Source organism: Mus pahari, chromosome 14, assembly GCF_900095145.1.
Source record: "Mus pahari chromosome 14, PAHARI_EIJ_v1.1, whole genome shotgun sequence".
In the NCBI taxonomy this organism is placed as follows: Eukaryota; Metazoa; Chordata; class Mammalia; order Rodentia; family Muridae; genus Mus; species Mus pahari.
In genome coordinates, this window is record NC_034603.1 from 69,483,167 (window position 1) to 69,506,267 (window position 23,101).

The 23,101-nt window shown below is 48.9% G+C and overlaps 1 protein-coding gene across 3 annotated transcripts; it reads left to right on the forward strand.

The window, feature by feature from the left end:
- Window positions 1–8,073: 8,073 nt before the first annotated feature.
- On the forward strand, window positions 8,074–22,703 carry Cd300lg (CD300 molecule like family member g). Of its 3 annotated transcripts, XM_021213065.2 has the most exons (8): window positions 8,129–8,191; window positions 9,512–9,844; window positions 12,672–12,803; window positions 13,611–13,944; window positions 15,363–15,475; window positions 17,237–17,289; window positions 20,225–20,344; window positions 20,835–21,903. In XM_021213065.2, exons 1-8 carry the CDS (start codon window positions 8,149–8,151, stop codon window positions 20,964–20,966), a joined length of 1,260 nt encoding a protein of 419 aa, XP_021068724.1. In that variant the 5' UTR covers window positions 8,129–8,148; the 3' UTR covers window positions 20,967–21,903. The 3 variants fall into 3 exon arrangements, with proteins under 3 accessions (XP_021068727.1, XP_021068725.1, XP_021068724.1); XM_021213068.1 differs by lacking the exon at window positions 12,672–12,803 and having other exon boundaries at window positions 8,074–8,191; window positions 13,863–13,944; window positions 20,835–22,703; XM_021213066.2 differs by lacking the exon at window positions 12,672–12,803 and having other exon boundaries at window positions 8,074–8,191; window positions 20,835–22,337.
- Window positions 22,704–23,101: the final 398 nt, after the last annotated feature.

The following is a 23,101-nucleotide window of genomic DNA, read 5'->3' on the forward strand; positions in this document are numbered from 1 at the left end:
AGCAGTATGGAAATGTAAGCCAAATAAACCCTTTCCTCCCCAACTTGCTTCTTGGTCATGATGTTTGTGCAGGAATAGAAACCCTGACTAAGACAGACACCAACCTGGCTTCTTCTGAAAGGTCTTTCCGCTAATTAGGGCTTCTGCCCTTCTCCTAATCTCTTCCAAGATGATCTGTTGAACTCCAAGATATTCTCTTCCCTTGTTTTTCAAATCTGCTGTCAACTTTTTACTCTCCAGTCCATGCCAAAGCTTCCGAGCTGGAACTCTGCCTCTGTGCACTCAGCGAGGAGTCCCTGCACGGAGACTCTCCCTGCTGTTTTCAATATCTGCAGTCCCTGAGAGTCTGTTGCTATTGCCCACCGTCTCTGCATGTCCTTGCCGGTGCCATCTGGTGTCCTCTGGATTCAGTAATCTTGGATCATATACTAGGTCATATTGTTTTTTTAAAAAAAATTCATTTGTCAAACATAATTTGAGGCTTAGATCAATGCTAATTTCCTCTGGGAGGATTTCTCACTGGTGCCCTGCAGTGCTTGGGGGAAAGATGGTAAGGATCCAGGCTCAGAACACTTGGAATTCCAGGTCAAAGCTTAAAGTTTTAGGGCCCGTGAGATGGCTCAGAAGGTTAAAAGTGTTTACCTCAAAACCCTGATTTCTGGAGTTCGATTCTCAGAACCCAGAGCAAAAGGAGAGAACCAACCTCAAAACATTGTCTTTGTATCATCATCACACACACACACACACACACACACACACACACAAACACACACACGCGTGTGCAACACCCACATACATAGATACATAGACACACACCTCACATACACAGTATTAATAGTAATACTTTTATTATTATAAATTTTATTTAATTTATTAATCATGTTAAAATACATATTGTTGCTATTATTATTATTATTATTATTATTATTATTATTATTATTATTGAAATGAGAAAACTTTAAGTGTCCCAGGAAACCTGCACGACAGGGGTTGAATGGAAGTTCATAGTAGCCTGGGGTGTTTGTAACACTCAGAGTCCCTGCCCTTGGGAGCTTCAGATTCCCAGCCCTTGGCCTTCGCATCGTCTGAAGTCTCTCTGTTCTTCAGCACTGCAGGCTGAAGCTGGGGATCAGCAAACACGTCACCACTGTAGCTGTGTCTTCTGCATTGGTGAGGACGCAAGAGCAAATGCTGCTGCCAGGCTGGGCTCTTTGTTTTCTGCAGCAGAGCAGGGCCACCTGGTCACCCCACCCCCACCCTGCTATCCCTCATTCTTGGTTGCTTGAGATCTTTAAATAATAACATAATCTGTCAATTTTTTTCTTTGTGGTCTTTGTTTTAGCAAATGTATATTTTAGAATAATCTAGGGTTTACAGGAAAGTTTCAGAGACAATACAGAAAGTTCCTAAATACCCTTCACTGTTTCTTCTACTGTTAACATTTTACATAAACCAGGATGTGTTGTCAAAGCGAAGAACTTAACCTTGGTACGTTACTACTAACTAGATGACAGATTTTATGTTATTATTTTGCAAGTCTCTTCACTAATAATTTTTCTGTGTCCTTGGAATCCAATCCAAGATACCACATGGCATCTGGCTGGGTTAATGTTCTTAAGGAGATTTTTAAATATATAGTCATAGCTCAGTATCCACAGGACGTTGATTCTAGTGCACCTCCCCCAGATTAAAACACATTAACGCTCAAGTCCCTTCTATAAAATGCCATTGCATTTGCCTTAACTTGTACATGTCTCGTTCACGGTTGGCTTCAAATACCTAATACAGAAGAAGCACTATATCAATAGCTGTTCTTCTGTAAGCTTAGAGGTTACTGCCAAGTTCACTAGAGATGCAGCCATCATAAGTCTGAAGAGCCAGGGCTGGTGTCATCGGCTCTTATCAAAACTATTTGGGAGGCTAAGGCAGAAGGCTTGCGATTTCAAGGCCTATTTGAGTACAGAGTGTATTAAGGCCAGTCTGGGTGGCACACACACACACACACACACACACACACACACACACACACGTAAAGGTATAGTGGACGATGCCTGACTCCTGAACGTCTGCCCGAGAGATGCTGAGGGTCTGGTCTATGAAATGCTGGGGCCTACAGCAGGGTCTGCCCATGTCACTCTGTCCACATGCAGACAGTGTACTACTTAGCATGTAGCAAATTCAAATTTTGCTTCTCTGAAAATTTCTGGACTTCAAATTTTGTTATTGGAGCTGGAGAGATGGCTCAGTATGCGACTCTTGCAAAGGACCTAGGTTCAGTTCCCAGCACCTACATGGAAGCTCACGACCTTCTATAGCTCCGGTTTTTGGGGATCCAACACCCCTTTCTGGCTTTCTTGGATAGCAGGCATGCATGTGGGACATAGGTAAACACTCTTATATACAAAATAAATAAATAAATAAATAAATCTCTTTAAATTTTTTAATTATTAAGTCTCTGTGTGTGTGTGTGTGTGAGTGTGTGTGTGTGTGTGTGTGTGTGCGTGTGCATGTGTATATGTGTGTGTTTGCTGATGATCAAACTTAGGTCTTGCACATTAGGTAAATTCTGTCACTGAATGATACCTCTAAGGGCCGTGCCATCGTTTGCACGTGTGAGGACAGCTCTGTGGGGTCAGATCTCTCCTTCACCTCTATGTGGCTTCAGAGGATCTGATTCAAATCCTCAGGCTTGCGTGGCTATCTCAGCAGTGCCTAGCTTCCTGGACTTTTCTCCCCCTTTCTCCATCTGAGTTTGTTTGAATCGCAGAATCCACCAGCATGAGTGACAGCATCTCTCTCAGCCAGCCCCTGAGCTAGGTGGGGCTTTCTGCTCTGCTCTGGCCGCCCTCCCCGCTGCTACCAAGGCAGTTCTATTCCTCAGCCCGAAAACTGTTAGAAGAGTCGACACAGAAACTTTAACAGACTCCGATTTGTTTGCAGCGCCCGTTAAAACACAGTTCGCACCTGCCAGGGATGGGGAAACTGGTACAGAGGACCAAGCGAGAGACATATCACACCCGTGTGGGCTCAGCTGTGCTACAGCATCCCAAGATCTGAACACGCAGGAGTCTCTCTGGCCCACAGGGTGTCTGTCACAGGGTGTCTGGGACCGACTCCTCCGGAGTTAATGGCTTCCCATCTCATGGACCACAATCTTTGCTGAGAAAGCCCCTTCCCAGTCCTGATGTGCCCTGCCGTAGGACAGAGCCTGCTGGGTCGGTGCTTTGGGCCTCTTCCCAAGCCTTGGCTGATTTGACTGATGAATGGTGGGGGATGGACTAGGAGGCATATGTCACTGCGCGTCCTTGTTCATTTTCCTGGGAGCCTGCCCACTGCAGTATATGCTCGGCTTTACTGCGCTTGGTGTGTGCTCTGAGAGATTCACCAGGGCTTAAAGAGAGGAATGGAGCTGCACTTAGAAGCATAGGCCGTCCCTCCTGAGGGTCTCGTGTGATTTACAGCACCCACTACCATCTGTAACTTCAGTGCCAGGGGAACCCAACACCTTCTTCAGGACTGCTCAGGCCCTGCTCCAACATGGTGCACAGACACTCAAGCAAAACACCCATATACAGGCAAGTGAAGAATAAAAAGTGAGGACTGGTGAGATGGCTCAGTGGTTAAGAGCACTGGCTGCTTTTCCAGAGGTCCTGAGTTCAAGTCCCAGCAACAATGGTGTGGCTTACAACCATCTGTATTGGGGATCCGATGCCCTCTTCTGATGTGCAGGCATACATGCAGACAGAGCCCTCATACATAAATAAGTCTTTTTGTTAGTTTGGGTTTTGGTTATTCAAGGCTGGGCATCTCTGTATAAGCCTGGCTGTCCTGGAACTCATTCTGTAGACCTCAAACTCACAGAGGTTGTTGGTTGGCCTCAAACTCAACAGAGATCCACCCACTTCTGCCTCCCAGGTTCTGGGACTAAGGGAGTCCATCCTTTGACATAACTTGAAGTGGAAACTTAATGGTTCTTTGTAAAGTCAGTTGGATGGTGTTTTGCTGGGACAGACTCATGAAGGAACATTTAGCTGAAGCAGACACAGGTGGAAGGATGTTCTGCTAAAGCAAGCACGTGAAAGGACACGTGATGAAGGATTCTTTGCTAACAGCACGCATGTATTAGCTCGCTGTATACTGCATAGCTGAGCTTCGTTTGTGGACACCAAAAACCTTCTGGTGGCATGCTGCAGTTTCTTGTCACTTCCTTGGACTCGGGCTGATTGGCAGAGTGATGTCATCTGGGACAAATGCAGGTCCCTTCTGGTCCCTCCTGCTGACTCATGCCGAGGCTGACGTCTGGCTGTCTCTGCTGGGTAGTGCCACCATTACTGCTTCATGTTTGCTAAATCAACTCTACCAAAATGGACTGCTGATGTGTCTGTGAAGTGTTTGCAAGCGGTTCAAGCTGCCACTGCTACCCTGTGAGCTGAACTGCTGATTTCCAGACAGCTCCAAAGAACCTTTCTAAACAGGTCCACTCCCCACCACTCCCGAATCCTTTCTTTCCCATTTCCTCTGGTGGGTGGTGGACTACAAGGGAGGTTAAAGCGTTTAAGAACCATCATTAAAAATAGGTGTTTTGGGAATAATGAGATGGCTCAGTGGGTAAGAGCACTGACTGCTCTTCTGAAGGTCCTGAGTTCAAATCCCAGCAACCACATGGTGGTTTACAACAACACATAATGAGATCTGACGCCCTCCTCTGGTATGTCAGAAGACAGCTACAGTGTACTTATGTATAATAATAAATAAATCTTTGGGCCAGAGTGAGCAGGGACTGAGCAAGCAGAGTTGACTGGAGTGAGCAAAGGTCCTAAAATTCAATTCCCAACAACGATATGAAGGCTCACAACCATCTATACAGCTACAGTGTACTCACATACATAAAATAAACAAATCTTTTAAAATAGGTGTTTTTTAAAAAAATTAAAGTTACAATAACTGACTTTCCCAAGAAACCAGAAGTTTCCACTTTAGTTCATACTTGCTGACTATAGCACAGACATGTCCTCTATGTGCACACACACATACACACACTCACACACACACATACACACACTCACACACACACTCACACTCACACACACTCACACACTCACACACACACTCACACTCTCACACACTCACACTCACACACACACTAAATAAACAAGGGGGTTGCTATCTGTGCTAGAGAGATAGCTCAGTGATTAAGAAAGAGCACTTTCTGTTCTTGCAAAGGAACTAAGTTACTCTCCCAGGACCCACATCAGGCCAGCACCACAACAGCCTGTCACTCCAGGAACTAGGGTTTGATGCCCTCTGGCTTCTGAAACTCACACAGACAGACAAACACACACATACGCATAATGTTGAAATTTTAATAAATTTTTATTTTATGTATATGAGTGTTGTGACATCACATATGTATGTATGTATGTATGCATGTATGTACACTGTGTGTGTGCCAGGCACTCATGGGGGCAGAAGAGCGCATCAGATCCCCTGACACTGGAGTTAAGAGATGGCTGTGAGGCACCATTTGGATGCTGGGAATCAACTGCTCACTGCTCTTAATCCATGAACCGAACCTCTAACCTCTAAAAGATCTGTTTTTTGCCGGGTCCTCCAGGTCAGCTCCTGGGCTAAGTGTGGGGCAGGGAGGGAAGAGGTAATGATGTTCAAATATGCAGGAGGAGAGCACAGGGGCAAGCTTCAAACCCAGTGCTCCATCTGTATAAGGAAGCATGTGGTAACAACTTCCGTAGTCCCCTGAAACGACAATCATAAATAATATGCCTGTTCCTATGCTTAATGTTTTAAATATTATAATATCCCAGCTATGCTAGGGGGAGAAATAACAAGAAAACAATTTATTACTAAAAAGCACATATTTCAAAATGTCAGGGGCCAGCCCCTACAGCCCTAAAAATATAATGGAGTGTCAAGCACTTGCCCTGCTGGTGATGAATAAGCTAGACACAAGAACAAGAAACATTTAGAAATAAAGACGTGCTGAAATATACCATGCAAAGCTAGAGTAGGTTGTGTATGTGTGTGTGTGTGTGTGTGTGTGTGTGTGTGTGTGTGTGTGTTTCAAACTGCAAAAACCACTTTTCTTGGGTGATCTGTACACAGGAAAGGGACTCATGTTCTGGGCTGAAGTCAGTAGTGTCCCACGATGACATATTCCAGGTCAATAAACAGCAGGGATGCCTGCCAAGCACTGTGTAATCAAGACATGTGCCCTGTTGCTGGAGAGATGGCTCTGTTTGCAAAGACACTTGCAGCCAAACAATACGACCTATGGTATGTGCCAGGAGCCCACAGGGCAGAAAGAAAAAACTGAGTCCTGCACGTTGTCCTATGGTGTCCATAGCATGCTATGACATGCATGTGCTCATACACATTTAAACATGAGAATAAATAAATGTAATACTTATGCCCTCTATTACCAGAGCCACAAGAACAAACTCCCCTCCCACAACAACTGTGATTTAACGACTCCTACCCCACCCCCAGGGGTTGGAAGGAAACATACCATACACACATAAAATAAATAAGGCAGAAGGTGAGTTACTGGTAACACTGCAATCCTTGTCTTCCCTCCGTTCTTACATATCTGTATAATATAAATATTTGCTTAGACTTCATACCGACTTTGAAAGCCTGAAAGACAGCTATTTTGGAAAATGGCGCTCAGAGCTCCCTCTAGCGTGCGTGTTTGTTCTGTTCCCTTGAAGGAATAAGCAAGTCTGCAAAGGGGAAACAAGCCACTGATTAACTTTAGCAAGTGCCCAGCAAGACAAAGCCCACGGTTCCAGGGGACCCCGCCTTTCAAAGCAGCTGACCCAAAGCTCCTGCTGAGCTCAGCTCTGCCCCGCTGAAGCCGCCGCCCTGTGGCCAATGGCGGTACTGCATCCCAGACAATGGGAGGCTGATCCGAAAGGCTGTTATCATTGGGTTTTAAATTTTTTACCCTGTCCACTTCAGCAGTGTGAAGAGAAGAAGCTTATTTCTCTGCCTCTCTGTCTCTCTCTGTCTCTCTCTCCCTCTCTCTCTGTCTCTCTCTCTCTCTCTCTCTCAAAATAATGGCTCATATGCATATGAAACAAATTCACATGTTTAAAATAAAGAAGGGCCGACAAGATGGCCCTTACAAACCTGATAACCTCAGCTGGATTCCTGGAATCTATGAAAACGTTGAAGGTGGACTCTACAAAGTTGTCTTCTGAAAATATAATTTTAAATTTCTAATAAACTAAAAATAGAGTGCTGGAGAGGTGGCTCAGTGGTTAAGGACCCTGGTTCTATTCCCAGCACTCGCATGGTGGCTCATAGCCATATGAAACTTCAGCCTCAGGAGATCCAGCGCCATCTTCTGGCCTCTGTGAGAACTGCGTACACAGGGTGCACAGACACACAGGCAAAACACCCATGCACATGAAAAATAAATAAAATGAAAATAATAAGCTTAAACTAAAATGCTAAAAAATAGGGATATAGTTTAAAACATGTTATCAGTGATTTACTAGTCAACAAATAACCTTCCATATTTAGTACTTTAATACTCAGATCCAGAGGCAGGTCAAAAAAACTAAATAAAACTTCCTAAATAGTGAAGTATTTGGGGTATCAGCAATAACTGATTGTTCCAGGGTTTGCAATTCTTATAGTAGCAGTATCAGGTTATGCATACCTCTGGGAATTCTTTTTTTTGGGGGGGGGGTTGAGGTGAGAGTGGAGGAGGGTTGGGTTTTTTTCGAGACAGGGTTTCTCTGTGTAGCCCTGGCTGTCCTGGAACTCACTCTGTAGACCAGACTGGCCTCGAGCTCAGAAATCCACCTGCCTCTGCCTCCCAAGTGCTGGGATTAAAGGAGTGCGCAAAAGGAAAAAAACAATATATCAGAGGTTCCCAAAGGCCATGATGAATTACACAGGCAAGACACAAGTTAAGGCTAAGTAGGGGCTGGGGTTTGGGTGGGTCTGCAACCTGTGGTAACTGGCACTAGGGAAAACAGTAAAGAAAAAAGCAGAAGGCCCTCCAAGGCGGAGCTGAGCTGGATGGCCCGCCCCTCACCCCTCCCTTCCTGGCTCCAGCCCCCACAGAAGCTAAAGCTCAGAAGAGCTCCCAATTGCAGGCATCTGCAGTGTCCGGCACCCACCATGAGGCCTCTGGTCCTGCTATGGGGCTGCCTGGTGCTCCCAGGTAAGAGGGGTCAGAGATGGCCCGGATGGAGGGGCGTACAGATGCTGACCTGAGCGTGCTCTTGTGGTCTATGGCTACTCCTTCCCTCCACACCATGAGGAGGTGGAGTGGGGTGGAATACGTCCCTATTTCACAACCCATCTGCAGCCCAGCAGCCCCGAGCTCAGCACGAGCTGCTTTTGCAACCGGGACCGAGGGCCTTGGGTTCCCTGGCTCCGCAGAGCCTCTCTGACCACAGGGCAGGCAGCAAACATTCATCCACTTCCCGGTTAGCTCAGCTAACCCTGTTGGATACCAACTAAGCTTGCTTTTTCTTTCTTTGTTTTAATTTTTTTCTTGCTTTACTTTTTAATTTTATTATTAGTGTGTGTGTGTGTGTGTGTGTGTGTGAGAGAGAGAGAGAGAGAGAGAGAGAGAGAGAGAGAGAGTATGTGTGGTATATGTATACACACATATAGACATACATACACATACACACATACCTATTTATAAAATGTGCATTCATTGCAAGAAGGCAAAGGGCTGGACAGTAACTAGACTGTCACCCACAGGGAGCAAAGCTTTCTTTACTTTTGTAATTTTTTATCCTCTCTTTCTCCTCAGCAATGCTTGGGGGAGGGGTGGAACCCAGGCTCAGGAGCATGCTAAATGAGCACTTCCCCACTCAGCTCTAACCCCAGCCCTCTCTCCATTTTATACTTCAGACAGGCTGGCCTTGAACTTGCTCTGCTTCCAAGTAGCTAGAATCAAGAGTGCCCCATCAGGCTGGGCTCATCGGGACACATCTTATAACTAACATTCTTGTAACTGCATCTCGTATCTTGTAACTAACATCGCATCTCGTAACTAACTGACATCAGTTGCCCAGTTGGCTCTGTTTGCTTGGTTTTCCCTTAATAATATATAACATTAACTCAAGCTGTTTTTAAGGTTTTTGCTGCATGTGTTTATCATGTGTGTGCGCACATATGAGCATGCATTAGTCCATGAATGTTGCAGTACACGTGATGAAGGTTCCGTGTACAGCTTTTGGGAATCTGTTCTCTCCTTCCTGAGGATTGGCTCAGGTTGTCAGGCTTAGCCGCAAGCACCTCTACTCCTCGAGCCATCTGACCAGCCTGACTTGTGTCTCTCAGATAACATGTTTGTTCTAAGGTTCCCCAGAGGAAGGGAGAACCCTGGGGTTTTATGGGGTGCCCAAGACGTTCTAACAGGAAAGCCTCCTTTGCCTCCCTTCCTCCCCATGAAATGGGAACTCCTGCTCTTGGCCTGGTACTTGGATCCGTGGAAATCCCATCTCCTTTCACACTGCATTTTCAGGTTATGAAGCCCTGAAGGGCCCAAAGGAGATCAGTGGATTTGAAGGTGACACCGTGTCCCTGCAGTGTACCTACGAGGAGAAGATGAAGGAGTACAGGAAGTATTGGTGCCGGCAGGGTGGCATCCTGGTGTCGCGCTGCGGTGACATCGTCTACACAAACCAGGACCAGAAGGTGACTCGAGGCACGATGTCCATCCGAGACAGTCCTCAAGTGCTCTCGATGACCGTGACCATGAGGGACCTTACCCTGAAGGATTCAGGGAAGTACTGGTGTGGGATTGACAGACTGGGCCGCGATGAGTCTTTTGAGGTTACACTCATTGTCTTTCCAGGTAATGAACTCTTCCCCTACCTGGCTTTCGGGGGATGTAGAGGCGACTAGGATGGGTGAGAGCATCTGAGCCATGGCTTCAGTGTCCCCATTACAGAAGGGGGTAGTCTTGGTACCAACCTCACCAGGCCTCTCTAGGGATGTGGGGAGGGACACCTGCTGAGCACTGGGGACAACTTAAGAGAGGAAGCCTCACTGTGCCTCTGCACTGGCAAGTCTGCCTGTTAGGAGCTGTCCTTGCCCTTCTTGGCCTAGACATGTTAGGGGAGACTACCATGGGATGGGGACAAGATGATCATCGCAGGGGACAAAGAAGTACCTGCACGTCCGCTGTGTCACAAATATACCCATAGCCTCCTGGGGTCAGGCCAGCTATGCTATGGCTGCATCCCAGACCCAGCCCATAGTGACCCCTAACCGTGCACTGGCCTCACCACGCTGATGGTCTCTGCACATTGCTTTCGCTTTTTATATCCCGGGAGAACCCAGGGAAAAGGCAAGAGGGGGCCAGAGGACAGGCAGCCCAGTCTCGGGTCTGTGAGAGCTAGGTAGCTCTCCGAATGACCACTTCACAAATGGGACACAGCGATTCCGAGACCCTCAGCTTCTGGCCCAAGGTTGAGACAGGAAGCAGGGCGGGCATGATTCGAACACAGATCACTGCCACCTTTATCTCTGTTCAGAAGATGGGCCCAGGAGCCAGGACCCAGTCACCAGTGGTTCTCTGTCACCAGTGGGTCTCTGTGACAATTCGAACAGGACAGTAACAGCAATATCAAAGCCTCAAGGAGATGGGGTGTGTGGCTTGACGGGAGAGCATTAGCCTGGCACATGTGAGACCCAGGGTTCCAATCTCTTTTTTTTTTTTTTTTTTTTTTTTTTTTTTTTTTTTTTTTTTTTTTTTTTTATTTTTGAGACAGGGTTTCTCTGTGCAGTCCTAGCTGTCCTGGAGCTCACTCTGTAGACCAGGCTGGCCTCAAACTCAGAAATCCACCTGCCTCTGCCTCCCAAGTGCTGGGATTACAGGTGTGCGCCACCATGCCCGGCCCTCCAGGGTTCCAATCTTAATGCTGTAGCAATAAAGTAACACTGGTGAGTGGGTTATGTTATCTGAAAGGTTCTCCAATCAATTCCAGTCCTCACCAGTGCAAAATTGTCTAATTTTTATTTTTTTATTTTTGTCTATTTTACCTTTTAGGTAGGTGGTTTGATTGGCATTTTATTTCATTTTTTTTTAACTTATTTTACTTTGTAGACAGTGTGTCGCTATGTAGCCCTGAGTGGGCTAGATCTATAGACATCTCCCTGTCTCTGACTCCTGAGCGCTGAGACGAAGGTCCTACGCTACCACACACCCAGCATAGTATTCGAGCTCTGAGACTCTTGTGTCTGTCCTTGCCCTCAGCTTAATTATTTCTCTGTGCGTGATACGTGTATTCTCACCCTCCCAAGTTGGAACGGGCTGGCTTCAAATGGCAATTTATAGTAACAATGATGAGGGCTGTGTAGGTGGCTGCCTCACAGCCCTTGGGGACATTGGTCTGCTGGGGCAAACATGTGAAGGAAGGTTTAGCTGAAGTAGACACAGGTGAAAGGTTAAGGCGCTCGGGAAGGAACGTTTCACTGAAGCAGACACAGGAGAGAGGATGCTCTGCTAAAGCAAGCACGTGAAAGGACACGTGATGAAGGATTCTTCGCTAGCTAACGACACTGGGGTCTGTAATGTTTATTGGGTTTCTATTTTGGTAGGAACACTCCAGCATGATTTCTACCTGCCAGTCTTTTAACAAACAGCTCCCAGATTTCCTGAGAAGTTAACAATCCAGAGTGAACCAGCTGCTTCCAGGGCCAAGTGAGGCTGGGCACATGTACAATCACTTCCTTTATCCCTTGTCTCCTGAGGCCCAAGGCAATGGACAATGATTTAGAAACACACAAAGTAAAAGCTGCTCTTTATTTACAGAAAATTTTGTCTGCTACTTAGGGAAAAGCACAAGTGCCAGGCACAGCCTTAGGACAAAAACTAGAGAGCAAGCCCAGCAAGCCCAGAATGTCTAGGCTGGGTGTGGTCAGGAAGACTCGGGAACGCTGGCCCTTGAGAAGTCCCAGCCCCGTAGGTTGCAAAGTCATAGTCTAGTCAAAGTAGCCATTCCCTCCCCTGGAGGCAAGCACAGGATATTGGGGTACACAAAGGAAAAGGTGAATTCTTCCATATTACTGGGGCTTACCTTTTGAGGTGATGATGGAAAACGGGGTGGGGTGGGGCAGAGGCTTTAAGCAGAGATGTAAGAGAATGGTTCCACAGGGAGACAACATGGCAAAGGCACAGCAATAGAAAGGGTGACCCTGAACACAGGGCATCTCTGAGTGGCTCAGAGAGTCCAACTCACACAGCATATGTTTGGAAAGAGTCCCACAGAGCTGCCTGGTATGAACTAGCAGTTTAGGTGGAGCTGGCAGGGGCACATGGGAGATAGAAGGTGGAGGTGTGGAGGCATGGATTCTTGCGACCTTTCACCAAGCTAGTTCTGCCTGGGGGCACTGACTGCTCTCAAGCAAGAGGCGATAGGATCTGGGGTGTACAGGTGTCGGTGCAAAGGGTGGCGTGAAGGGAGCAGGCTGGGCCAGGGACACACAGTGTTCCAATGAGAAACCAGTGTGGACAGCAGGTGGGGAAGACCTGGGAACCACTGGGACCTGCCAGTTATGGCTTCTGATTAGCTGGGAAGAGACAAGGCTGCCACCTCTGCTGAGGGGCTAGGAAGGGCAAAGCTGCTCACTGTGACAATGTCTCCCTCCCCTGAGAGCAGCCTCTCCCTTTCCTCTAGGAAAAAGGGACAGTGCTGTCCCTGCTGGCACCCGCTGTCCTTCTTCCCCCACCCCCTCCCTCCAGCCTCTTACACCTACAAGGAGCCTGCAGCCCAAGCCAAAAGCCTGGCAGACTCAGCTCCCAGAACCGAGTGAGTCAATGCCTTTCCTGCCCCTTCCCCATTCCAGAAAATACACAGCCACAGGGCCACCCAGATGATCCCCCAAACCTCAGAAGCCACAATGGCTCAGGGTCGAATGGGAAGTGCTTCCCACTGAGCTCAAAGCTCTTCCTCTAGGATCTGGGGTGAGCCAGACCTCAGCCCTGACCTCAGGCATCATCTGTGCCACCTTTCCCAGCCGAGTCTGTGGGAGCTGAAGGAGGTCAGGTCTTGCTAAAGAATAAGAGTCAGAAGGCGGGCTGGAGAGATGACTCCGTGGTTAAGAGCACTGACTGCTCTGCTGAAGGTCCTGAGTTCAAATCCCAGCAACCACATGGTGGCTCACAACCACTCGTAATGGGATCTGACGCCCTCTTCTGGTGCATCTGAGGACAGCTACGGTGTACTTAGATATAAAAAAAAAAAAAAAAAAAAAAAAAAAAAAAAAAAAAAAAAAAAGAGTCAGAAGGCCTGTGCTGAGCAGCCTGGAGAGCTGGCTCTTTGGTCAGAGAGGCGGTGACCCTGGCCTGGAATAAGAGAACTAGGAAGGAGTCTATGGAGTGGCACAGAACAGGGTCTTGAGGGTAGAGTCCTCTCAAAGAGAACTAGATTATGCATAGATGCATCTGGCCTGGGTCTTCTTGCTCAAAAGGGCCTCACCCAGGCCTCTGCTTGCCTCCTGGGGAGTGCTTTAGTTGAGGATGTCCTGAGAGATTGGGAAGGTTTGTGTTCAAGTGTCAGGCTGGGAAGGGCTCAAGGGTCAGGGAAAGCGCTGAAGCACTGCTTTTGGACTTGTAGCTCCTCCCGGTCTCCACCCGACAGTCGTCACGGCCAAACAGGGCAAGACAGGGGTCAAAGCCCCTGTATTCACCGAGGCGGCCCCAGCCCGATCTGCAGGAACCTCCCAGGTTCCCCCAGGAATTTCTCCATATGCTGGGAGCTCTCCTCACACAGCAACCCCAGCCCGATCTGCAGGAACCTCCCAGGTTCCCCCAGGAATCTCTCCATATGCAGGGAGGTCTCCTCACACAGCGACCTCTCCTCATGCAGGGAGCTCCCGCCCACTCATCTGGCTGCCCCTCACCACACCTCAGGACTCCAGGGCTGTAGCCAGCAGCGTCTCTAAGCCCAGGTGAGTCCAGGGGACCCAAGGTCGGCCTTCAACCCTCAGACTCTACTCTCCTCCCTCCAGACAGACATGTCCTCTTGTCCTGGCCAGGGCCTGTGGCTCAGGGGGCAGATTTCAGACCTCATTTCCATCCCGGGGACATCTGAGGTAATAGGGCCACCTCGGTCCCAGAACTCACCTTTCTTCCTGCTGAAGCCACCCCAGCTCCAGGGTGTCCCTGAATGCTTTGCCCTGAGCCCTGGATCCCACACAGCTGGATCCCAGCCTGCAACAACGGGTTCTGGGGCTCTATCTAACTCCCAGTTCCTGACTTGCAGGTCATTACTAGCAGGTTCAGACCAGACTGAAAGTGTCCTGTAGTGCTGGGGTCTTTTGTACCCGGGAGTAGCATACACTGATAGGCTCCGAGACACTGGCCCCTGGTGCCTTCTGATCTCCTTGGGAGACTAGGGACCCGACTGGACCCCGAAATCAGAGCACTGTGCCACCATCTAACCAGTGCTGGTGACATCCGCCCACGGGCCAGTGAGTCTCTCTACCTCTTGCCAGATGTAGACGTGCAGGTCTGTAATTCCAGCTACTTGGAAGGCTGGGATAGGAAGATCACAAGTTCAAGGCCAGGCTGGGTAACTTTGTGAGACCTTGTCTAAAAATAAAGAGTAGGGCTGGAAAGGTGGCTGGTAGAGCGCTTGCCACGCAAGCCTGGCCACCTGAGTTCAATCCCTAGAACCCACAGAAGGGGAGAGGGAGAGAAAAGGAACCCCTCCCCCCAAGGTTGTTCTCTAACCTCGGGATGTGCACCTGGCATCCTCTCCCCCCCCCAATCATACTCGCAATACTGGTACTAATAATTTTTTTATTTTAAAAAAGAGGGCTAGAAATAGCAGAGGGCCTGCCCAACACATATGAGATCCTAGGCTCAATTCCAATGCCCCCTGGTTTTCCCAGCATAACATGGGATGGTTTCTGCTTAGCAAATTGTAGAGTTTAGCAGCGAATGTAGCTAGGTACTGTACTAAGATTCATTTTTAGTGGGAGGAGTTCTTAGTTTGAGATAGGTCTCTTTCGTAGCTCAGGCTACCCTCCAGCTCCCTATGTAGCCAAGGATGACCTTTAAACTCCCGATCTGCCTGCCTTTGCTTCCCAAAGGCAAGGACTACAATCATGAATCATCTCATCCAGCTCTGTACTAAATACCTTAAACTTCCCAACACGTTTGGTCCTTACAGCCATACTTCACAGGAGGTGGTGGCCTGGAAGGTTAAGTCACCTATCCCTTACATGTCAAGACCAGGGTTTGAACCCAGGAAGCCTGGTTTGGGGGTCTGAGTACCCTGGCAGTCATAGCCTGGTTGAATTAGATTTCAGGCTGGCTGATCTGGTAACAAACAGACAACAGGCTCCTTCCGTCTCTCCTCCAGTGTGTCCATCCCGATGGTCCGCATGATGGCCCCAGTCCTGGTGCTCTTGTCCCTGCTGTTGGCTGCGGGACTAATTGCCTTCGGCAGCCACATGCTCCGGTGGAGAAAGAAAGGTAAGTGACTGAGGTGGGGGCCGGGAGAGGCTCACACACACCTGTGCTACGTCATCAACCTCGGTAAGACAAGCAGACCTCAGTGAGTCTGTCTAACAACCTTGCTATTCACTGGGCATAGTGGTGCATGCCTTTAATCCCAGCACTGGAGAGGCAGATCTAAGCGGATCTCTGAGTTTTGAGGCCAGCCTGGTCAACAGAGCGAGTTCCAGGATAGCCAGGGCTACACAGAGAAACCCTGTCTTGCAAAACCAAACCAAGCCGGGTGTGGTGAAACACGCCTTTGATCCCAGCACTTGGGAGGCAGAGCCAGGCGAATTTCTGAGTTCGAGGACAGCCTGGTCTACAGAGTGAGTTCCAGGACAGCCAATACTACACAGAGAAACCCTGTCTCGAAAAAAAAAAAAAAAAAAGAAAGAAAGAAAGAAAGAAAGAAAGAAAGAAAGAAAGAAAGAAAGAAAGAAAAGAAAAAACAAACCAAACAAGCAAACAAAAAAAACCAACCTAGCTGTGAGAGAGGCAGCACTAGGAAGAACAATTAAAATGGGGAGTGGGAGTTTTCTGATGTGAAAGTTAAAAGAGCCATGATGGAAGCAAACAGCTTCCTAGCACTTGGGAGGAGGAGGCAGGAGGGTCAGGAGTGGATGCGTAGTGAGTTTAATACCAGCCTGGGATATCTGAGACTATAAACAAACAAACAGAACAAAAGAGCTAGCAAAGTCAATTTTAACAAAATTGTTTATTTAATTCAATATACCTGTCATGTCAATTCAAGATGGAGCCAATATTTAGACATTAAAGAGGGCTGGAGAGATGGCTTAGAGGTTAAGAGCACTGGCTGCTCTTCTCGAGGTCCTGAGTTCAGTTCCCAGCAACCACATGATGGCTCACAACCATCTGTAATAAGGTATACATGTAGGCAGAACGCTGTAGATGTGGTGGTGGTGGTGGTGGTGGTGGTGGTGGTGAACATTAATGAAACCTGAACATTGCAGTTGTAAGCCTGTGGTCTCAGCTACCCAGCCTGAGGCAGGAGGATCAGTTGAGTCAGGAATCTGAGAACAAGCAACCGGAGCAATACAGCCAGACCCCATCTCAAAACCTCAACGACACTACGAAACTTGAGGATCGTACCCAAGATTCTTTTTCTCATGTTGAGCCTTTGGAGGCTTGAGTATAATATTTCAAGTGACCACAGTCCAGTGCTGGGTGACAAGTGTGGCCTCTGTGCTGGGTAGCACAGGCCAAGCAGATCCGTGTGGGTTGGCTGTTTCTTTGGTCTTCTAAAAAGATACATCGCGGTGAGACCAAAACTCCCTGCCTCATGGCTAGGAAGTAAAAAGAAGACAACCCCCTCAAAGACACGCCCCAATAGCCCAAAGACACGCCCCAATAGCCCAAAGACACGCCCCAATAGCCCAAGACCTCCTCTAGATGCCACCTCTTAAAAGTTTTACCACTTTTCAACAGTGTCAAGTTGAGGACCAAGCATCTAATGGGACAGTTAAGATCCAAGCTGCCCATGTCCCCTGTGCGTGTTCAAGGTCAAGAGGTGAACACAGTTTCCTGGATCACGTTCTAGCTCACACAGATCCCAAAGGCCAGCTCCTTCCTACAGGGCTGAGCTAGATAGGGCTTCCTGCCTCAGGGCCTGCCAGCTCTCTCTGGGAAGCTCTCATACACCAGTGTCGCGAACCTGTGCCTTCTGGGAAGGGTTTAGTCCTTCCTGGCTTCAAGGTTCCCTTTCTGGGTCTCTTTCAGCTTGGCTGGCCACGGAGACACAGAAGAACGAGAAGGTCTACCTGGAAACCTCGGTAAGGACCCGGGTAGCCAAAGTCTGAGATCAACCCATCTGGAACTGAGGTCAGACTTCGGGACCCATCTCTGTGCCCACCCAGAGGCAGAGCTTGCTCCTAGCCTTGAAGGAATCTGTGGGAGTCTCAGATCTATACTTCTAGGGTGTGAGCTACATTCAGTATCTATCATCAGCCCTGATTCCCACCTGGTGTCACCTGGTGTCAGGCAGCGTCACAGAGGACTACATGGGCATCCTTCCACCAGGGGTAACCTCTTCCCAGCCCATTTAGAAATCGGGGACATCAGCACTGGGGCGAGAAGGGACCTGTGGATCCCGGGTCTTGCGTTGACATCAACTCTGAGCCCATCACACCTGGCAGCCATGTTGGATTTGATCTCCCAGGCTCTGCTTCCAATCCAACCTTTCAGGTCTGGGGCTAGAGACCCCACAACACACCAGAGTGCAGTAGTCCCTCAAACATGACTCCAGCGTGTGTCTACAAAAGAAACTAAGGCCCAGAGAGTACGTAGGTCTGACCCACACTCACACAGCAGCACTCAGATTTCTCAATTCTTCTTAAAGATTTGTTTTATGTGTGGGAGTGTTTTGCCTGCATGTGTGTCTTCGCACCACATTTGTGCCTGGTGCCCATGGAGGCCAGTATGTGGGTCCCCTGGAACTGGAGTCAGACAGTTGTATGCCATCACACAGGTGCTGGGAACCAAACTCAGGGCTCCTGCAAGAACAGTTGGTACTCTTAACCATTGAGCCATCTCTCCAGCCCCAGATTTCTCCATCCTTATAGCTCAGACTATTGTTTCTGATCCTCCAGTGGTCCTGAGAATATGCTGGCTTAGCTGATCAAGGACCCAGTTATCAGTGTCCTTCCCCACCCCACCCCACCCCCGGAAGCCTGGGGGAATAGGGGACAGTACAGAGATCCCTGTGCCCATCTTCCTGGGGAACGAACCAAGCTTCCCAAAGCTACCCTTCGCTGACCTCCAAAGGAAGAAAGGAATTTCCCAGGTCAATGCCCTCCCCACCCCCGGAGGAGATAGCTTCAGGATTGTATTCATGAAACAAAAATCCCACCTTGCTTTGCCTAATGCCCTACCCCATCCTCTCAGCTACTTACCGGGGGCAGGCATTCCCACTCTTTCTTCTGCAAACATGGAGTCCGGGAAGTGGGGTGGCTATCATCTTCTTTCCTGGCGCCAGTAAAAACAAAAGGCTCCAGCCAAACCCCCAAGGGGAGGGCCGGGTGGGAACAGGCTCTTCCTTGATTTAGGAAGCAGCTGGTTTTTTTTTTTTTTTGTCTCAGGAAGTGGGACAAGGTCAACAGTGGTTAAGGGGAGTGAGGGAAAAGTCATGGGGCCTGCTACCAGAGGCCACCTTTAGAGCCCAGCCCTCCAGCTGTATGTTGGGAAGGGGGCTCATCAGGAAAGGGCTGGGGCTCAGGAAGCCAGCCACAGTGGGGGCTGTCCCCCCACAGCTACCGCTCTGGGCAGGGCTGCTTCCAACCTGGGGTACCTGGGCAGAGGTAGGTAGGAACAAAAAAGAGCCCAGGGTAGTGAGCAGAGGGTCACTGAGTAACAGCTCCATTCCGAGGAAGGCTAGCAATGGATTCCAAAGAGGTCAGAGGCCATAGCCACCAGAACATAGCCAGCTGAGGATGTGTGCTTTGCTTGATCTGTTTCCCATTTGGCTCTCTGGAGTCTTTGGCAGAGGCTGGGGAAAGAATGGGGGGGGGGAGGGCGGGAACTGGGAATTTTCTCTGCACACACTCGAATCAAAGAAGGAAGAGGATGGATACTCGTCCTGTGAGAGAGCCAAAGGCACTAGGCATGCATAGTGGCCTGAGGAGGGTGGACTGCCACTCAAGGTAAGCCTGGGGTGCTCATGACAGAGACAGAGGCAGTGGAGGGCAGCGCGTGCCTGATTCCTTGTCCTTTCTATCAGGGCAGGCAGTGTTATGTCCTCCGTTTTATAGACACAGCACAGAGACACAGAGATAGGATTCTATGCCCACGAGTAATCCAGCCTGAGAAAATCAGAACTACACCAAACTCCCCCCAAAGTCTGTGAGGCTGGCTGCGTAGCCCGCATTGAAGTGCAAGGGCTGGAACACTCAGGTCGTATGTGCTGCCCAAAGCCGATACCCCCCTGGACTCCAGAAAAAGAACCAGCCTTCATCCCTAAGTATGGGATAGCCACAGACCAAATGCCTCCTGTGCTGTTTGTATTTGGGGGATCTTTGAGGCCCGTGGGAGAAGAGCAGGCAGCCTGTTGTTCTCTCTGGTTGCAAGCCAAAGAAATAACGTGCGTGAAGCAAACCATCCCAGGAGCTCCTGTTCACTGGGTGGGGAGATGCTGCCTAGAGACTGGGGACTGAATGTTGCTCACTCGGCAGCGTGCTTGCCAAGTGTGCTTGTAAGAAGCAAGTCAGCATAAACTGAGTGTGACAATCTGTAACACCAGCACTCAACAAAGTAGAGACGTGAGACTCCGAAGTAAGTTCAAAGTCATCTTCAGCTACGTGAGATCAAAGCCACACTAGGATTCGAGAGACCCAGTCTCAGAAAACAAAGCCAGGTATGGTGACACGTGCCTTTAATCCCAGTACCCAGGAAGGGCGTGGATCTGGGTGAGTTCAAGGCCAGCCTAGTCTATATAGCCAGTTCCAAGTCACTCGGGGTTATATATTGAGGCTTTGCCTTTAAAAATAGTGTTATCTGGATAATATGACCTTGAAGAAAAAAAAATACTTATTCTCACTTTATCGTCGAGGAAACGGAGCTCCTGAGAGTTCGAGGCTTGCCAAGGGAACACCCACATGTAGGATGTTGTGTGACCACAGAACTGTGACCTTTTCTCTGGCTGTTCCAGGCTTGACTCTAGACATCTATCTTGCCAAGCATGGCCCGGTCCTGAGTTCTGATCAAATCTTTCAGCTGCCGGGGAACGGCTGGACCCCTGAAGACTTGACAATAGACCTTGCGGTGTCTCCTGGATGTCTCGGAAACCCTGACCCTTCTGCTGTGCCCCCTCCTGAGACACAGAACCTCAGCCAGGTGTGGGCAGAAGGGCTCTGGACGCCACGCCATCTGATACCTTTGCAATCGAGAGGACAAGTCGGCGAGGGCTCTTCCCCAGAAGCTAACGTCCCACATTGGTCCCCCTAGCCTATCAAAGCTGTATTCCCACTCCATTTTGCTAACCTCCAAATTTCACGGTTTCCCTTTCCATGTTCAGAAAACCCTTTAATTAGCTTACTAGGGGTGAGTTTAAACAGCTCTTAGCTGAGTCAGGCATTGTGACCCACGTTTGTAATCCCAATGTTTGGAAGTCTGTGGTCCAAGGGAGGAGCTGGGGGATGGGAAGCCAGGCTACCTGGTGAGACCTTGTCTCCAAAAAAAAAAAAAAAAAAAAAAGCTTACACCACACACAGAGGAGATGGGGCTAGGGAGGCTCTGCAGCGCCCCCTGCTGATGACACTAGAAAAGCTAGCGAGACTGCCTCACCACCAGGCTCGGCTTTTCAACCTCACTGTCATCTCTCCAGTCTACAGAGGAAGCGGCAGCTCGTTCCCTGGACAACGACGATGCCGCCGCCGCCGAGGAGGGCGTGATGGCACCCCCTCCCTTGCAGACGTCTGCGGAGGAACTGGCCTTCTCCGAGTTCATCTCTGTGTAACTGCAGAATGCCCCGTGGTCGGTCCGAGATTGTGAAGCTGAACAGCTGAGTTCTCATGAATTCTCGGGTTCTACTCACAGCCCACCACTCTGTCCACCTTCCTTCCGGCTCCCTTTCATGCCCCAGATGGAGAAGTGTCTGTGGTCCCAGAAGCCCAGGATGGTACTTAACAATTCCAGCCAGAGGCTGGAACCTCCCGCATATTCTAACCCCTGGGAAGAGTTAATGGGTGTGTGGGCCTTCAGCAGGGCCTAGCCAGGCTCCATCGATGAGGACTGAGTTTGTGTGCATTCCAGGAAATTCCCTGGGTGTGGGTGCCCAGCAACAGTCCTGCCTCCCATCCTCCACGGATCCCACCTGCACATCCCTCCAATTCTCCTGCATCAGGTGCTGTGGAGGAGACAACTTATGTGTGTCTATGAAACACCTGCATCCTGGCCCCTTAGAAAATAATTAAAACAAAATTCTGCAGACCCATCAAGACTCACCAAACCATCTCTAGGGCAGGGCCCGGGACTCCACAGTTCTGACAAGTGACCCAGCCATTCTACCCTTGGGCCTGATGGATCCTCCGCCCCTTTTAGCTAGAATCTTCCTTCCTTCCTTCCTTCCTTCCTTCCTTCCTTCCTTCCTTCCTTCCTTCCTTCCTCCCTCCCTCCCTCCCTCCCTTCCTTCCTTCACTGTCTCCTATATGCTCCCTAGACCTAGATCATGACAGTATGGCCCCAGTAGGAGCTTCCTGATGCCTCCCTGGTCAGGCACACAATGGTGACAGCCAGCCCAAGGCAGCCAGGGATCAGCTGTCTTTCCATTCTCCTTCCCCAAGGCCCTGTATCCCCATAGGACATTGGAGGAAGGCTCGCTATCATTCCTGTACAGAGCAGTTACTCCTCCATGGGGTCTGGAGGCTGGGGGAGAGGAGGAGGGGGAAACCAGAGTGGGAAGGAAGGAGGGAGGGGACAGAAGACACTAGACTCTAGTTACTAGAGGAGAATACTAAATCCAGGCCTGCTGAGGGACAGACATACTGGCTCAAGTATTTTTTTTTTCCTTTTTCTATTTTGTTTTGAAAAGCAAGATGTTGGGAAGGGAGGTGTTCAGAATATAAAACAGAAGTGTAGGGAGAATACAAAAGAAGGGAGGGGTGTTTTTAGGATCATATATAACCTCACCAAGCCTTGCTGACGGCTCTGAGTGAGCTTGCAGGACCCCCTCCCCTCCCCTTCTTGTATTTGCAGATGCTCTGTTAACAGAGGGGTCATCTCACCGTGCACAACCCACTCCGCATCCCACACTGTCTCATCATAAGCATCCCCCCCCCGTGTTCTATGGACTTTGTACAGTAAACTTTCTCAGCTGTGTAGTATTTCAGCATATGGGTGTGCCTCTGTTTACCAAACCAGTTCTCTGCCACTAGCTGCTTTAAATTTGCAGGGTGAGGGGGTGGAGAGATGGCTCAGGGATTAAGAGCGCTGACTGCTCTTCCAGAGGTCCTGAGTTCGATTCCCAACAACCACATGGTGGCTCACAACCATCTGTAATGGAATCCAATGCCTCTTCTGGTGTGTCTGAAGATATCGACATGTGCTCATGTACATAAATGTTTAAAAAAAAAAAAGAGTAACAGGTAGAAGAGAGTCCCCTCAATTGTAAAATGGCACAATTGCTACGTGTCACATTTTAGAATTATATTTAAAAAAATCTAATTAAAAAAAACAAGCAAACAAACAGAAACTAATAATGAGAAAGGTCAGGTGTGGTGGCACATGCCTTTAATCCTAAAATGTAGAAGCAGGTGGATCTCTATGAGTTCAAGGCCAGCCTGGTGTACAGAGTGAGTTCGAGGACAGCCAGGACTGTGTAAAGATCCTGCCTCAAAAAAAGAAAAGGGGGGGTAATAACTTATTTCAGATTATCTGTCTTTTATTTAGGAAAATACCTTGATACTGATTGGAAGCTAAAAAGAAGTTCCATCCATCCCCAAAGTGGGTGGGGGTGGGTGGGGGGAGATTAACCGTGGCCAGCAAACCTGGTCACACATTCACAGCAAACCTGGTCACACATTCACGGTAGGGAGCTTCTAAAACAAAGAGTGGCACAGAGATCTGCTGCTTGCTGCCCGTGCATCCTGAGCA

Excerpts from the sequence above, each read along its gene's own strand:
- Cd300lg (XM_021213065.2), top strand. The coding sequence starts at position 8,149 with ATGAGGCCTCTGGTCCTGCTATGGGGCTGCCTGGTGCTCCCAG. Across the intron at positions 8,192-9,511 it reads GGGCTGCCTGGTGCTCCCAG|GTTATGAAGCCCTGAAGGGC; the intron begins GTAAGAGGGGTC and ends CTGCATTTTCAG. Across the intron at positions 9,845-12,671 it reads TACACTCATTGTCTTTCCAG|GAAAAAGGGACAGTGCTGTC; the intron begins GTAATGAACTCT and ends CCTTTCCTCTAG.